This window comes from Triplophysa dalaica, chromosome 3 (assembly GCF_015846415.1).
Source record: "Triplophysa dalaica isolate WHDGS20190420 chromosome 3, ASM1584641v1, whole genome shotgun sequence".
NCBI lineage: Eukaryota > Metazoa > Chordata > Actinopteri > Cypriniformes > Nemacheilidae > Triplophysa > Triplophysa dalaica.
Window position 1 is genome coordinate 12,629,766 of NC_079544.1, and position 17,397 is coordinate 12,647,162.

The 17,397-nt window shown below is 38.2% G+C and overlaps 1 protein-coding gene across 12 annotated transcripts in view; it reads left to right on the top strand.

Moving 5' to 3' along the window:
* st3gal3b (ST3 beta-galactoside alpha-2,3-sialyltransferase 3b) overlaps positions 1-17,397 on the top strand; it is a 49,005-nt gene that overhangs the window by 14,647 nt on the left and 16,961 nt on the right. For 11 of the 12 annotated variants that reach the window (XM_056744442.1, XM_056744445.1, XM_056744441.1 and 8 more), the window contains 6 exons: positions 590-632; positions 3,721-3,813; positions 9,607-9,701; positions 12,270-12,333; positions 13,346-13,441; positions 13,577-13,763. In XM_056744442.1, coding sequence (XP_056600420.1) covers positions 590-632; positions 3,721-3,813; positions 9,607-9,701; positions 12,270-12,333; positions 13,346-13,441; positions 13,577-13,763 — 578 coding nt within the window. The remainder of the gene's footprint in view (positions 1-589; positions 633-3,720; positions 3,814-9,606; positions 9,702-12,269; positions 12,334-13,345; positions 13,442-13,576; positions 13,764-17,397) is intronic. The other variant, XM_056744453.1, reaches the window with a different exon arrangement.

A 17,397-nucleotide genomic window follows, 5' to 3' on the forward strand; every position in this document is an offset into this window, starting at 1 on the left:
GGCTACCACCATATGCATGCTTAAGTCGAGCCTGTTACTGTTTTTATTGTTTTATCACAATTGAAAGAAGTAGACAACTTTAGGCATAACAATGACCGTAATTTGGTTCCCTGTTTTAATTTTTCCCTCAATGACTTTCTTTTCTTTCTTGGGGCTTGGCTTCATTGACACCTCATAGACACCTATGATCTAAAGGAGCCTGCATAGGTGGACAAACTGCTTTTTAACACACTTTCACAGCTGTTATACATTTACATTTATGCATTTGGCAGACGCTTTTATCCAAAGCGACTTACGTTGCATTATCCTATACATTTATCCTTAGGTGTCTGCAATCCCCTGGGATCGAACCCACAACCTCGCAATTCTCTTACCACCGAGCTACAGGAATGCTCTGAGGAATGTTTTGGCTGCCCTAACCTAATATTGTTGCTTTTACATACAGTAACCTGGGATGAAAAAGGAATGCTAATGTAGCATCTTTAGTGCTATCAAAATGTGCTAAAGAGTGATCATTTCCGTTTCTTGTTGTTCTCTTTTAGTTTTTTGTTATAGTATAAAGGTTTTAATTGTCATCTTTTCTTTACAGCATTTGATAAGCAAGGATTCTTGGTGAATCTGGACACGAAGCTGTAAGTATTTTGTGTGATAGCAATAAGTATAGCCGTGGAAAAAAATTAAGAGACCATTCCAAATGTTCAATTAAGCAGCATATCTAGATAGTGGCAATTCTAGTTCAGTGTCTGTTGAATTTACACAAAATCAAACCTCAGGAGTGACAAAGTCATCCAACAGCAATGTAAACAACTGACAGCATGACAAGACAGATGAAAACAGAGATAAATTAAGGTTGTCAGAATTGTTTTATTTATATTTTCCTAAATGAATGTACAAATATTATTGATGTATTGCTTGAACATCAATATGAACTACTTTTCTTTTCAGTATTTGAGGTCTAAAAAATACAGAGCATCTTTTTTGTTATTTTGACCTTTTTCTCCTGTCATCTTTTTTTGCAAAAAGGAAATTATTTTTATATGAAATTTGGGAGAAATATTGTTAGTAATTTGTAGAATATGACGACAATTTACATTATACCTCAACACATACCTACAAATAGTAAATTCAGAAAAATTGTAAATCATTTTGAAATAGTCTTATTTTTTCCACGGCTGTGTATTAAACAATTTAATGTTTGTTTACACAGTGGACTGTAACACTGCTTGGACCCTCATGTCTACGCTAATGTCTGGATTGCATTAGATCAAAAATAAAAATCAATTGCCATATTTGAACAAATAAATGTTTAATCTTTTCTCAAAACCAATGAGATTAAAGCTGGTCTCAAGATCATTTCATTACATTTATTACCCGTATATTTGTCACTTAAGGTTCCTTTAACTTCATCAACTTGAATTGTGGATGAGATTTTGAAGCTCCGAATAAACTTTTTGGAGCTTCAAAATCTCGTCCACATTTCTTTGGTTTTACAACTCCGACTGCATTATTCTGAAAGAAAAAAGTAATATACAAATAGGACCCTTGAGAGTGAGTAAAACATGGGGAAATTGTGTTTTTTGGGTGAAATATCTGTTTAATATGTTCATAAAATAAACTCCTCCTCACTTAAGATGTTTAAAAATGTCATTTGCTGCTTCTCCCAAAATGCTTCTTCAAACAGTTTCCTCATTTTATGTTAACAAAAACATTCTTACCACTTTCATTGCTCAAGCATTATCATTAAAAAAATAGAGGTGCGTTCAATGTACCTCATTCATGAAACAAGAGCAGAACGATTTTTTGTGTAAATCTTTCTTACTGTTGTGGATATTCTGAATCGCACAAACCAACTCTCCAATCTCCAGAATAAGGCCCTGTGCCTCCAAAGCGTTCTGAGGCGTCACCAGCTGGCAGTTTTCAGAAGAGCACAAGGCATTATTATTTTAACTGGCTAAAAACGCTTTGGTGGACACAGTTTAATTGATAACTTTATTGGTAAGCATGTAGCCTATTAGTATCTTATGCATTCATGCAAAATAACCTGACCAACCAGAGAATGAAGTCCAGAGGATTCCGGCATTCCTAGATACGTCATTTGCGTATCAGTAATTCATAGGCAGTCATACGCGCTGTGTTTACAAAAGTGATTGGAATTCATTAACATACACACATTTTACTATCAAATCTGACGTGTACAAAGTATTTGTTAATCCGGAGGAAAGTTTTCGGGAATTTCTGTTATATGCACAAATTACTTTGAATGGACTTGTATATTTACGAATGTTTCATGAATGAGACCCAATGTGTGGTACCAAAAAAGGTTTAAAAGACTTTTGACCCCGTTCAGTGCCATCAGTGTATCTTTGAGCAATCTATTCCGCTGACCTTGTGAGCTGTTAAGGTGTGACATATTGCAGGTCTGTGTGTGGTAGGTGTATGTTTACATTTCATCTGTGAAACGGCTGAATTCTCAGACTCTCACCTCGCCCTAATCTCTCAATGTTGAGCATCAGAGAAGACGCGTCCGTCCACACCGCACGCACATACAATAAGCAAAGCCTTTGACAGGTTTAAATTTCATTGACGCTGTCTGTGTGGTGCACTTCATCATCGCCCCTGGCCTCAATCCACCATCCGCTCTGCTGTTTAAAGACTCGGAGCTGTCACAATGGCAAAATACAACACTGTCCCAATGGGCCAAGCACTTCATCAAAATGAAGGCTTCGCCAAACAAGTGTCCTGTGGCTTTGCTTTTATTTTGACTGTTGAAAAGGCATTTATTGCAGGACGGTGTGTTTAGATGATGCCAGTGATTTACAAGGATTTTTTGTGTGTGGTAACAGCGTAACCTCGGAACGCCCATTTTATTTTAATAAAACTGCTGAATCCTCAGCAGACAAGATACGGGACATGCTGCTTAATGCACTTTTAACAAGGTGGTCCAGCCAGAATGTGTCCATTCTCACCCACCTCCAATCTCTAATAGTCTCATGATCTCCCCAACACACACGCACAGCACTCTCTCTCTCTCTCTCTCTCTTTCTGCTGGCCTCTCAGATTCAGACTTGTCATCTCCTTACTTGTTTATTTGAACTACTCTCATTGTGTACTGCAGATTATTAATGACGCTGCTCCGTGTTGTGGCCCAGAGTGTGTCAGCTTCCCCCATACATTTAGAGAAATTTGTATACAAATTGTACACAGATTTTTTCTGTGTATGTATTTCGCCAATGTTTTAATAGTCCCTTATCATCTTGCGATTTGAAACAAAGTTTTGGGTTAAAGGGACAGTTCACCCAAAAACCTGTATAAATGTCTGACAATAGATATTCGGAAGAATGCTTGTAACCAAAGAGTTTTTGGCCACCGTAGTAGGAATTTTTTTTTGTTATTAAAGTCCCACAGAACTGTTTGCTTTCCTACGTTCTTCCAAAAAGAACAAAGAAATGTATAATGCAATTTTTCCTACTATGGTCAAGAACTGTAGTTCTGTAGTAGCAGCAGTTCAGTCAATTACCAAACAAAAACGTTTCTTCTATTTAATTTATTTGACACTATAGAAAGTAATCAAACACTTCCCACTTCAGATAAAACATGCCTCAGTACCTCACTATTACCCATTAGGATCATTATGCTGCACTTTATGTCACGGTTAATATTTACTGTTCTGTCTTTCTGCAATTAATGCCTCCTTCCTCTCCTCCCTTACTGTGTCTAAAGGCCTCCGGAGCTGGTCTACAAATATGGAAACCTCAGCGAAGGATCCTGCAAACCTGGCTATGCAGCTGCCAAAATGACTGCTATCTACCCAAAGTATGAACTACTTTTTAATGCATGGTCCCCAAAAAACAACATAGAACTTGCACTGGAGTTCTTTACTTTTACACGTGTATTGACACAATGCTGGATGTGGTCATGTTTGTAGAAAAGATGTATCGTATTTCAAAGAAAGGATCATTGAAGATGGCAGATGGTATAGAGGTTTAGTTGCAAGAAGACAAAGAGGGCTTTGCTGTGTTTTTTTTATCTGCCTTTTTATTTTGATCTATTCATCTTTTTGTCAAACCTGCTTTTGATGTCAGGCATCGTCCAACGGAATAAGATAAAACCTCAATGCTTTGTTGAAGGTTCACTGGTTTAACCCTGGTTTGCCAACCACAGCTTTCCTTCTGCCTGACTTTTACTATACGCACATCAGCACTGGAAAGACACTATGTCATTCCTCAACTATGAAGTCCCTGAGGCTAATCTCATACTATCACAGAAAGCTGCTATTTTGATCTTTTTAAGCCTTTGTTAATTTGTGAACTACCACAACAAACAACCACTTCCTCCTGATCTTCAATGTGCCTGTTGTAACTTTCTGTAGAAGTGGACAGTGGTTCTGTCTTTGCAGCCAAAGTGGAAAAAGTCCTGTCAAGCAGCCACTGTGGAGGAGCAAATGATTCAACTTTTTCACTCTGAATGATGTCACAAAGCACTCTACGACCCTCTATGATGTCACAGGCCTTTTATAGAATTTTCGCTCTTTGCCGTCATCCATTTATCATTGTTCTCTCCTCTTTAAGATCATTCTCCTACTGGGATAGTCATTGTTAGCATAAAGCATTTTTCCACCGTGGCATGCCCACCAAGAACTGAATGTTATGAGTCACGGTGCGATTTGTTCATGGATATTTCTCTCATCACTGTATAGATTGTTTAGAAATAACTTTTCCACCAATCAAGAAAGATTATTTTGGAAAGGACTTTAACAACTATCGCACAGATAGCAAAAACAATATTTAATCAAAGTCAAATTTCATCATTTAGTCAAAGGCTGTACTGGATTGAGTAAACAAAGCTAACAAAACTAAAATATTTGTTTTGTATATATAGTTTTTATGAAGTTTTAAGAATTCTAATGACAAACTGATGGCAGATGTTTGAGTGGTCTTCATGTACCATGTATATGTAGACTCCGCAAAAGCACCATTAGAGCCGTAAAACCAAGCAGTGACTGAATTGGTGGCTGAGACGTTTTAACAGTTCCCTCAATTAACGGCATGTTAACAGTGTCTACAATCTGCCACTAATTAACACGTGATGGTTCTCAAGCAACCGCTGCAACCTCACACATATTTTCACTACTTGTAAAATGATAACAAGTGATAAAAAGTATGTATAAAATAATCAATTATTTTTATGATGCATTGTTTTTTGTAACCAGAACCAAGAACCATGCTAAACTAAATGACTTTCAAATTATGTGAAATTTTGTCATTTAAAAAAACAAAGATAAAGATCATTGTTGATTTGCTGCTATACACCGCTGATGATTCTCTCGAACAGACAGAACAACATGTGGGAAATGAGCCAAATAATTCTTCAGTTGATTAAATGAATGGGCAGCCTTTCAGCTTGGAAAGAGTTTTTTTCAGTGTGGACAAAAAGCTTGTTTAGAAGCGTGCCGAATTTCTACATTTGTGAGAAAATTTCAATTTAACTTTGATTGAACATTTTTTAAACTGACATAATGATGCTTACATGAATCTTTGACCATCGTGTTATTTTTGTGATTTCAAAAACATTTTTTAAATGAGACTATACTATAGTCAAATGTTTTACTATAATTATCTATCAATGTTCTCAAAGGTGTCATGAACTAGCCTTTTTTATTGTTTTATAATGTTGCATGAGGTCTACTTATGACGTTTGTGTGGTTTTTAGATTAAAAATCATCAAACTCAATAAGTAATAGGCTATTTTCTACCTGGATTCTGAGGCCGGCTCGACAAACGCTCAGTTTTAATGGGCGGGCCCCATTGAAGAATTGGAAGTAAACACCCACTGCTATGATTGGATAGCAGTTTGCGTAGTAAACTTAGTTGGAGCCTTCTGTGAATTTGGTAAGACACGTGACGTAAGGCGTCAAGCGATCTCTAACAAAGCAATAGTAACGCATTGTACAAATGAAGAGTTTGGTTCCAAAATGTGATAAACGGCGAAAAATCAGTTTTGAAAAGTCACTTTTTAATTTTACGAAAAATGTGATATCCGGTGTGTTATTTTGTCATGTTGTCTCCCTTTCTTTCCAAGCCGCAATATACGCCAATCTCACTTTACTGCAGAATGCAATATATCCGCTCAACCAATCACAGCACACCATTCCACGCATTGTAAGTAGTAATCAGGGCGCTCTGAATACGGTCTGCTCGTTTTCGCTGATCTACTTTTACTCGTATTCGCTGATCTACTTTTACACAAAAAATTAATAATTTTGATGGCATTGATGAACCTGTGCTGGTTTCTGCGGTGGGGAAGAAAAGTAAGCCATCGAAATCATATCATCTATGTGAGGAGATAAGGGAGATGAGGCACTTATTTATAGCATTAAAAATATTACCCGTTGAATTCATTTTAGGAGCGATGACTGATTGAATGTATTTTTAGTCCAGTGACTGTATGTAAGATTAGTATAGTATTGTGTTCATAGGCTGTCATATCTGTGGATCAACTCACTTTGTTGTGTATGGTCAACAGTTTCAGCATGAAAAACAACTTGTATATTGATTCAAAGGATTTATTGCATTTTGGAAAAAAAAGAATCGTGGATTTAGCGATTTTGGGGAGAAAATTATGTTTTTATGATAAATATTTTAAAATCATGATCTGGATTAGAATTTTTTGTTACTAGAACCTAAAGATGCGGTGAAATTTTGAAACAGAAAATAGTGGTTTTCATCTTGCCACTTTCTTTGTAAATAAAACACATTTTTACTCAAATTAATCTAAATGGATTTATAACGTTATGGAACAAAACTCTTCAAATATGTTTTACTCGCATAAGATTGCTGCGCCATTCCTATCAGATGCAATATTGATGGCACAGCACTGCTTTTTAATTTTAGTCTCTCCGCAAATCCAGCGTTTACATGGGCCTTGATCATAAAGGAATCTGTGGTGAAATGAAATGAACAAAACGCTGTTTTACCCATGTGAGCTGGGTTTAAAAATAAACTTCAACCATGCATTACTAATGTCGTAATCCAAAGGTTATGCAGCCAGTCAGCGACTGTGTTCTTCCACAACCAGGTACTGCACAATCATTTGCGATCTTTACGGCATGTTTATTTCTTGCTCGATCTCTCTGGTTCCGTGCAACTTGTTACCTCAGTACTATCTTCCGCGAACCAGGGGGCGGGGCTAGTGATATTCTTCTGTGGAGGCGGTGTTTAACCTATATGTAGATTGCTCCATTCCAGGAACTGCCGTTTGCTGGGTCTGGTGTCAATAACAGTTGTAATTTCAGTAACAAGGGGGTTTCGAGTAACAAGGTTTTCAGTTCTGACACTTACAGGATGTTGGCTTGAATAAGATTACCTCTTATATAACAAAAGCTTGGGTTAAAATGAATGTCTTAATTCATGACACCTTTAATTAAATCAAAGGAAAGTTCATCTATAAGAATCAAGTTTTTGGGGATTTTCCATTTTTAATGTTAAATGTATTCTTGGTTTGGTCTAGACAAGCTTGAATAAGATACAGTATCACTATTTCATTTCCTCCCCATGACCTATTTTCATGGGAGTTGATAGAAAAGTGTTAAAAATATGGATTTGAGCTATAAGTTTGCAGCTGCTCAAATAACCTTATACGTCACATATGTTCAGGCAAGTGTTTGTGTAGGGATAAAGCCCACTTGGGATGTGCAGGATGTTGGCTCTCGAACAGTCTCTTATCACTCTTGTTAGGGATTTGGTTTTATTGCATATATAGAAAACCACCTAAGATGAGTTGATTCCAGCCCCCCGTGTCAGTTCAGTCTTTGGTTTACGCCTGGAATCCACTTTATTTTCAACACCTCTGCTCCTTTCCCAAAATTGTTTGTATTGGACTCTTAAATCAAATGTCTTGGGTGAACCAGAGTGGGCGGTTATGAAAATACAGCCCCCAGTAAGAGATAGCCATGAGGAAATGAACACAATCTGCACAGGCCTCCTGTTGGGGACCCCATTATGACAAGCAGACCCCTGTCTCTCTCTGGGCCTGAAGCTCTAGCACCCAGTTATTTATAATGCAAGTTAACCCGGACCCCACAAGCCACAAGTTAATTAATCACAGTTTGTTTTGGCAAGGCCTCACTTCATCTGCTTTTATCAGGTAGTGTATATGAACGTTCGGCCTTTTTCTCAACACTGTCGGACATCCCCTGGCCTTAAGCAATTAGAATGTGAAATGAATGCACTTTTATCGGCGTCGGTAAGACAGTTTCCAATAGTAAGCACATTAATTTCTCTGCCTCATTTCCCGCCATTCTACCTTTTTTACAAGTGTCTGATATTGCTGTATATATATATCTGTGCAATTCTCAAGCAGATCTTGAAGTGGTTGAGGATTGGGTTGGCACCACTAAGATCACAGATTCGCCTTCCAGGGTGCACGCATACTTGTAACTTAAAATGTATGTTAATTCTGTCGATTTAGCTGGTTTAAATGCAACCCTATTCCTCGGTTATGTTTTGTTAAAACGGTCATTTAAAGTGAAGGCTATACTAAGGAACGTAATGTTGGGAAAAAGTTTTTTCTTCCCAAAAGCAAATCTGTAATTTAAGTGACCCGTGCACTTTCTTTATTGGCCCATGATATTTTTTGTTTCTTAAGGGTTTTATTGCCATTTGTAACTCTCAACAAGCTCTCCCTTTTAGTCACCCCATCAGCCAATCTACTCCAGTTAACTACATTATACCGAAAAGTCCTGGAAGAAAAAAGGAAATCAGAAATATGCTGCAGGATCCCTGTGTTTGTAAATAATGACCCTGTTGAATCGGGAAGGTCATAAAACCGAAATCCTTCCTGCTGGTGCACTTTCAGAAGCAGAAGAGAGGTAGCGTTCACTACATGTTAATGGGACGTCACTGTTGGACACGTGGGGATTTGTTCAGACAAGCAGCAAAAATCTAATTCAGATTTTTTATTGTTTTTACATCTGAATTTGATAAGTTATTTTGATACCTAAAAAGCATCTTTAATGAAAAAATGTTTTCCTACTGCCACCTGTAATGGACTTAGTGTTCCACTTCCTCAGAGTTTCCCATTTGTATTGCTGTAATTATTGTTGCCCTTTAGTAGCAGACAGAGCTGATAAGAAATGAGAGTGAGGATCTGCGGGTCAGAGGCACAAGCATTCATCGTTGTGGTTGCTCCTCCAGAAGTAGCACATCTAGGCTTGGGGGGGTAGGCTGGGAAATGGCTTCCGGGTAGAGTATCCTGCATGAGAATGGGTGAACGGAGGCCTAGATTCGTGATTGATTGGAACTGGTTCAGCCACAGTGTCTTAAGCTTTACCCATGGGTCAAGCAGAGAAGAGGTGTGACCTCTCACAGACAAAGACCCCTTTAACCTCCCCAAGCTCCAAATGTCCAGGAAAGGGAATGTGTTGTTTGCCCAATCAAACATGCCATGTTTTTGGAATTTGCATGTGTGGATGGTGTTATTTTTGGTATTGTGTAAAACTTGCAGTTGTTTTTAGACAAAATGCATTGTTATCAATCTGATCAGTGGTATTAATGTTAAGATTACCAATGTGATAATATTCATTAATTTAATTCCCGCATGTTTTTGCAGGTTTAGTAAGCCAGCTTCCATGTTTCTTGATCGAAACTTCAAGCGGCTTGCAAAAGTTAACAACTATTTACCTCCATTTGGATTCAAAACACAAGGTTAGTATCTATTTTTATCATCCTCAGTGTTTCGGATAGGTCACAACGTCTCTGAAAGAGGGCAGTATTACGCAAAAAGAGTCACTATGTGGGTTGGCTAGTGGGATGTTGACATCAAGATACATCACATACAATATATATTTAACCAATTATATGTGTCCCTGCCTATGAAAACCCAGTTAAAATAATTGTTTATGATTTTCTATTTGTATATGTAAAGTCATTCTACATAATGTAAAAAACTTTCTTGAAAACTCTAAAAGAAATGTAAGGGTACATCAGTGATGTTGGGATTTAATCTCATTCAGCAAAGACAGAGAGATATGTTCTACACATGCTGAGTAAACTTATCATAAAGAGATTGGGACCTTTTATAAAACAACTCTAGCCTGTGTCTGATAAAGCAACGGTTCCTTGAACCCAATTGCTTGTTAATGTAATCCACCATTGTGTGCTTCCTTTTACCTCCCGCCTAAAAGTGATAACATCTTAGATTTCACCACATTGTCAAATGTTCCAGCATTTGAGGGCAACGTGCACGTAAGGGTACCTTGAATGTAACCTTTGTTTTTGGGGAAGGGCTGCCGTGTCCACGCACATGAAGACTTTGAAAAGAATAGGTCCCATGTTTACATTACACTTGGTTTCTGTTTTCTGCATGGATCACGAGCATGACGTGACACCGCTTTTAACTTTTTCATTTTGATAAGTGATACGTGTGGTTCTTGAATAGAACTCCACAAAGGTTCTGAAGTCATAGGGCAGGAGAGGCCTAAAAATAGTTTTTGTACTTCCAATTTTGATCCGTGTGACCACCTACGACTGTGATTTGTGCTCTTGATATCGCCACCCTCACTCAAAAGATTGCAGATCGCACAGTAGCGTCTGACCACAGGGTAATCCCAAAATCCCTCAAAGAAAGTTGAAAGAAATATGACGGCGAATAAACCATTAAGACTGTTTTGACTGTATGTTTGGCCTTTTAAGTGTCTTACAGTATTAGGTAGCCTCTTAAGTGTCTCCAGTGACTCAGAATGAAGTGTCACTTTCAACTACTTTGACTCTTTGGCAGACTTCCTAAGAGCAAGTACTAATATTCACTATAAATTATGTGTAGATGGTTTTCGAGTGTGTTTGAGTATTTTTTAAACAAAATTCCTTCACGGCAAACGTGAAATGAGGGAAATGTGTCATTACCTGGCATGTAAGAACCTTGCTTTTGAAATTCACGCTTCAGTGGTTTCCGTGACAGCAGCCTCTAGCGCATTAGCCCCTCTCGTTCTCATCGCTGCGTCGTACCCAACCATTTTTACTATATTTCAAACGCTGATGTCCCTTGCCAAAACAGTGTATGTAGAAGGTGAGGGTCCTGTTTGTTTAAACTGCCAGCAGTGATACTTGGATGACATGTTTATCCCATTATTTATCCCATTATATTAAAACAATTACAACCTATTGCTCTTCCCGTTTCTATGTGAAAGCTGCTCTTAAATTCTTTTTGTTTCACATTCCACCCTTATTCCAAGTGTGGTCCCTCGGCTGTTTATTCAGTCAGTGGTGATCCTTGATGCAAGCTGTCAACACTTTGTCCAAACAATGACGGCTGCTCCCTTATGCCTTTTTAATCATTAAGGTTACAGTTTAGGGTTAATACTTCACACAACAGGAATTTGAGTTCTTACAACAGTTTTCGCATTATACTGAATGGCCCGTTTGGGAGGGGGAATTGATTTAGTCTTGTAATGGCAACCGTTTGTTTCAAATCGTACCAAACCACGATACTTCGCTGGTACATCCTAGTGTGTTTGCCTCTCAATAACAACGTCTTCGGCAATAAAAAAGATAATGTCACATGTAAACTCTTTGTTGTCAGAAAGGGTAATGGTAGTCATTAGGGTGGATGCTTTCAAACCACCGGATGAAGAAAAAAAGGTAGAATTATGTACAGATGTAGATTTGGCGCCTCACAAGTGCTGCAAAGTATCAAGCAGACCTCCCAAAGTGTTTCTTTACACATTATACCCAAAATCTCTTCATTTGGGTTCCTCAAATACAAATAAAAATCGGTTAGGGTGTATTGAGAAAAATAAGTCAGCCCTTAAATTCATTTTCACTACAGTTTTCTGATCAGTAGTTGTTATTTCACATCTTTGGCCTTTTATAGTCTGCGTAGAGAAGTGAGGGCTCGATGGGTCGCTGTAATGCTAAAGTACCCTTACTAGGAAATCTGGTGTCTTCACTGATATCACACAATACAATGCGTGGCTGCCATAAATGCCTATGAGGGTATCAAAGGAATGATCGCTATGACCAAACAGTCCTGTAAATTTACATCATGAGGTGACATGCTTGGAGCTTTAAATCAAATTCTCAGTCACTGGAATTCTTTGCTTGTTTGCGAATGGCATTCCGCTTTTACAGGCTGTTTTTTCCGAAATGGTAACAACCTATTTCCAGTTGCTAATAAAAGTTCCAGAAGTCTCCTAGTAAATAACAACCATGTTTCTATATTAGGCCAGAAGGAGTGTACTGTAGATGTTTGATTGTCTTTTTATCTTTATTCGACAGAAAGATTCATAGATGCTATTTTAACTGCCACAAAGAATTATGGGCTGGGTCCAGAGTTGGATAGGTAAGACTTTTAAATGCATGTTTAGAAATAATTTGCCTAAAGTCCTCACGGCGTGTCCTAACCAGGTGATAAAACAACAAAGCTATCTCTTCCATGTAAATCAGAGATTTTGTCCTAACCAATCTGGCGACTATGTTAGCTTGTACTTACAAGCTAGACAAGCAACATTTTATCTGACTTGGGTTTCTCACCATTTTCTAAAATATCTCCGTTAACATCACAGTTAAACCCTTATTGTCCAAAATCTAGCTATGTAATTGTATTAATGTTGTTTTCTCACCTGTTAAGGTTATTGGTCTTTTAGGTTAAGTTATTAGTTGTGACAAACCATGTACCTTATTTAAGCATAGACACATTCCTTGTAATAGCTGCGACAACCCTAAAATTGTGAATTTTAGGCACATATAGTATTGTCTCCTGTTTTGTAATCCCGCTGTGACAACAACCACAAAAATATAAAGCCCCAGGAAAAATTATATACCACTCCGAAATTACTGAATTTAGATTTTCTTAATTTAATATGTATAGGTACGTGTTTATGTAAAATTATATTTTTAGAATTTCTGAATGTTAAAATATCATTAAAACAATATACATAATAAATATATTATAATAGAAAAGATGCAATATTTTAGATTTTAAAAATTTACTTTTTGGACTATTTTTTTATTGAATATTTGATGAAATAATACTGTTTTTTCACAGCTTTAACAGTATATATAACCGTAGCATTCTCTCAGTCTTTCACATTGCTTTTGGGTGATTTTGTCATGCCTTGGGTTTGTTTCTATTGAAATTCAACAGCCAACTGGACTGGAATTGCCACAATACATATCAAAATGCTGATTAAATGCAAAACTGGAGTGTTTTCTTAATTTTCTGTGTGGCTGTATATGTCATTAGATAGGGCCATGTGAAGTCTTCAGTCACGTATAACGTGCTGAATGGCATAATAATTATGTGTATGGGTTTGAATTAGTGACTCCTGTCTTCTCTTATATCCTCCTTGCAGTTTGAGTTGTAGAAGATGTATAATAGTAGGTAACGGCGGTATCCTCAGCAACAAGTCTTTGGGCTCGCACATCGACGAATATGACGTTGTGGTGAGGTGAGCTGTGCCAAAATCAATTAATGAACCAATCTCCAGTGACCTCATTTTAAAAGTATGGATATACCAGGGGAGGAAACTTAGAAGCAACTGTTTGCATGTTCATCCTATTGTGTGTGTGTTTTTTATCTCTAGGCTCAATGAGGCACCAGTGCGTGGTTACACCAGAGATGTAGGTACGAAGACCACCCTGAGGATTACCTACCCTGAGGGGGCCATCCAGAAGCCCGAGCGCTATGAAAAAGACTCTCTCTTTGTCTTCTCTGCTTTTAAACCTCTGGACTTTAAATGGCTGAGGCAGATGGTCTTCAAAGAGAAGCTGGTAAGGCTCAGTTCAATAGTACGTAAATATACTGTCTTGCTTTTTGTGACACTCTGTCGGTATCATGACTTTATTTTCATTTTAAGTTCTTTGATTTTGGCATGACATGAGTGCCTGACATTTTACGAGCTGTGTTCTAATTCAGCATTACCTTGGACTTTTTTCTTGGAGTTTTATCTCTCTCTATTTAATTATACTTTAAACCTCACATGCATTTAGAGTGCTCATTTTTACAATGTCGAACATTGCATTGACATTTTTGCAGTGAAAGGAATTCGATTAAGGAACTGGTTAAAGAAAAAGATGTATTGTTCCAAGAGTTTTGTATCATATTTTGCAAGTGGTAAAACCATCTCTTTTCAGCTTTGAGTGACACCTAGTGAATTAGCCTCTTAATCGAGAGGGTCGCTCCGTTTGAATGAGCTCTCTCTTATCTCACACCAGTTTTAATGACTCTGCCTCCATCCCATGTCTTATCACATAAAGAGCAAGGATAAGCACTCCGTTCTTCTCTGAAGGCGTTTTGCTCAGCTACTCAAGGATGCATTTGATCTTTTCAAAACGTCTGTCATGAAAATACGGATCTGCCAGTTCAAGGCGTTGGTCAGCATGTGTGATTTCCTCCATAATCTTTCTTTTGGAATATTCTTGTGCTCCTCAGCATCACACCTACTTGTTTTCCGATATTGTCATGTGCGCTGTGCCTCACAAGCTCCCGGCCAGCATGGCTGCTGGATATTTTTAGGGACCGACACTGGACATTTTGCGCGGTGACATTTGTCAGTATGCGAGAAAGTCGACAGAGGAAGAAAAATAGTGAGCTATTTGATTAACCCCCGCCCCTCTGGCAAGGGCCAGATTTGTCTGAACGTCTGATCGTAACAAGCTGGACAGTGGAAAGTGCTCAGATAATTGATCTGCCCTCTGGCTTGTGATACATTGTCTTTGATCTCATGAAAAGAAGTATTTCCTTCACCAAATGAGGGGTCAATGTGTCTGCCATAATGTTCGAAATGGCATTCGGAGGACAAAGACTGATGAAAGCATGATTTGGGTAATAAAATAGCTTGCTTGCTTTTTTTTAAATGTGGGTTGAACCAGAAAGAGGGAAATTTAACATTCCCGCCATAGTGGAGTCTAATGTGTTCTTGGATGTTTAAACATTTGCCACTTGGTAACAATATTCTCGATGCTAAATACAGCTATTAATTTATATTACTAGTAGTAAACATCCTGCTTGATTTAGCGTACAGTGCTTATTATTGCTCGGAGGCAACATTTAGAGACCAGAATATCAAAGAGACTTAGGGGTGGTGTCTTTTAACTAAGACTAATAAGAAACCACCCAGAACACCTTCAACAACCAAAAAGCATTGGCGAGGCATCTGCCCACAGTATCCCACCATCATGTTGGGCATTTGGTTTTGTAAAAATCTAGTTTGCGCTTATTTTTCTTCCAACCGCAGACAGCCACAGCTGTAGAAGATGTTTATATTCGGCCAGTCTTCAACGTGACCTCCCGTGTATGTATTAAGTTGTAAGAGTATCATGTTTAAAGTGGCTTTTTAACCGATTGTCACTTGACAAATGAAGCCTATCAGTGTTGTGAATTCTTATGGATGAAAAATGACATGCACGTCTATTCTTCACTCCAGAGCGACGTCAGCCCCGCGCATTCCCTCGTTCCCTTCTCAAACAGTTTAACTTAGGATGTGTTTATTTTCAACTGGCAAGTAAAAAGGATGGTATTTTTGGGCCGATGAAAATTTGACTAGGCGTTTATCTGGTGCGCGCTCTCTTTACCTACCACAGATGTTTCTTTTAATAATTTGAGTAATCTCAAAACAATAACAGACATTCATCGCAATGGTTAATCATGCCAAATCTTATCAAACACTGTTTCCCTAACAACAGTATACAATACGACTCGTGTTTGAAAACAAAAGCATTCCTGCGATCCGGTTTCAAGACTCATGTAGGTCTGAAGACATATCTTGGAATAATCATCGGCGTGGTGAAAATGCTGTTGAGTGACTTGCGCTGAAGTTGCCGCTGCTTGGCCGGCGTATTAACGTTGTCTTTAATAGCAGAAACCTGGTAGGGAAACAGAAAACACCTTGTTTGTTCAAGCAGTGACAGCAGCGATTTGAGTTTCATTGTGTTGCAATGTCTTTCATTCCTCTTCCCTGAGCAGAGATGAACACATAAAGGCATGCACGGCTGTGTGGGTAGTTAGCTTTGGAAAGACATGTAGACTTTAGGTGCGTAATCCTCTGATAGCACCAACTCCTCACTTTTTTTAATCTCAAAGAGTCTGACTGACGTAACTTTGAACGGTGGCAGCGTGCTGCTTTGAAGTGCTTTTCTCTCTGCTGCTCTTTTGTACAGTGTGGATACTCACTGATGGAAAGAATGCAAGTCTTTTCAGTTCATCTCTTTTATTGACAGAACAGTAGATGAACGCTTTCGCCAATGCTTGGGTGTTCTCTTAAATTCACTCTCACGCTCTTGTGTAGGGTCTTCAGAAAATTCTGACGGACTTGTAGTAGGCACTACCAATTGAGCTGTTTTGTTAAGAAGCGTAAAGAACTTTTTTTCCTTACAGAAATATTTGTGCTTCGAACATTGGAGGTATGCAGTCGAGACATCATTTTAACTTTTACAGTAATGATCCTGACAATTGAAGTCTGTGGGAGAAGACATTCCTGAGGGATTAAAACCAAAACATAGCTTGTAATTCATTTCCAACAATTATATCAAACCTGTGTGACTTTCTGTCCTATGCAGAACACAAAAGAAGATATTTTAAAGAATGACTTGCATTTTGCGTTCATACAATAGAAGTAAATGTGTTCCCCGAACAAGATATTTTGAAAAATGTTGGTAAGCGAACAATGGCAGGATCCTAATGCACTTCTATAAAAATTAACTTAAAACAAGCAAGTTTAGTAGGTAATTCAATCTGGTCTCACATATGTTAAGTTATTTTTAACGTTTATCATGGTGCAGTCCCTCACCCCATTTTAAAGGTGCAGTTTGTAGAAATCGCCGCTAGAGCGCGCATGATCAAAACAACAACAATCGCGTAGCTTGTTGACGCTGTGTATAAGCGTGGAAAGATGGAATATGTTGTCTTCAACTCCACCGCTGATGGTACCGCTGATACATCAATCAGACGGGAACGAAAAATCATGTTACCGGAAGAGCTGAAGTAATAAAGTTTTATAAATATTGCGTTTGATGAAATCATTTTGTTTCTTTATAATGAATTAGACCCGAGTACTGTAAGGTTTAAAACTAAAATGTTAGTCATAGATGTTACAGTAATTGTCCAATTCGATGGTGTGATAACACTGCACAGTTTTAAGTGTTCGAATCAATCATAGTAAAAGTTATTTTAAACGTACCCACATCATTTGCAATATTGCTAGACCAGGGGTGTCCAATGTTGGTCCTGGAGGGCCACAGTCCTGCAGAGTTTAGCTCCAACTTGGTTTAACACACCGGTTTTGAAGTTTCTAGTCTGCTTTGTGAGACATTGATTAGGTGTTCAGGTGTGTTTGATTAGGGTTGAAGCTAAAATTTGCGGGACACAGGCCCTCCAGGACTGACTTTGGACACCCCTGTGCCAGAC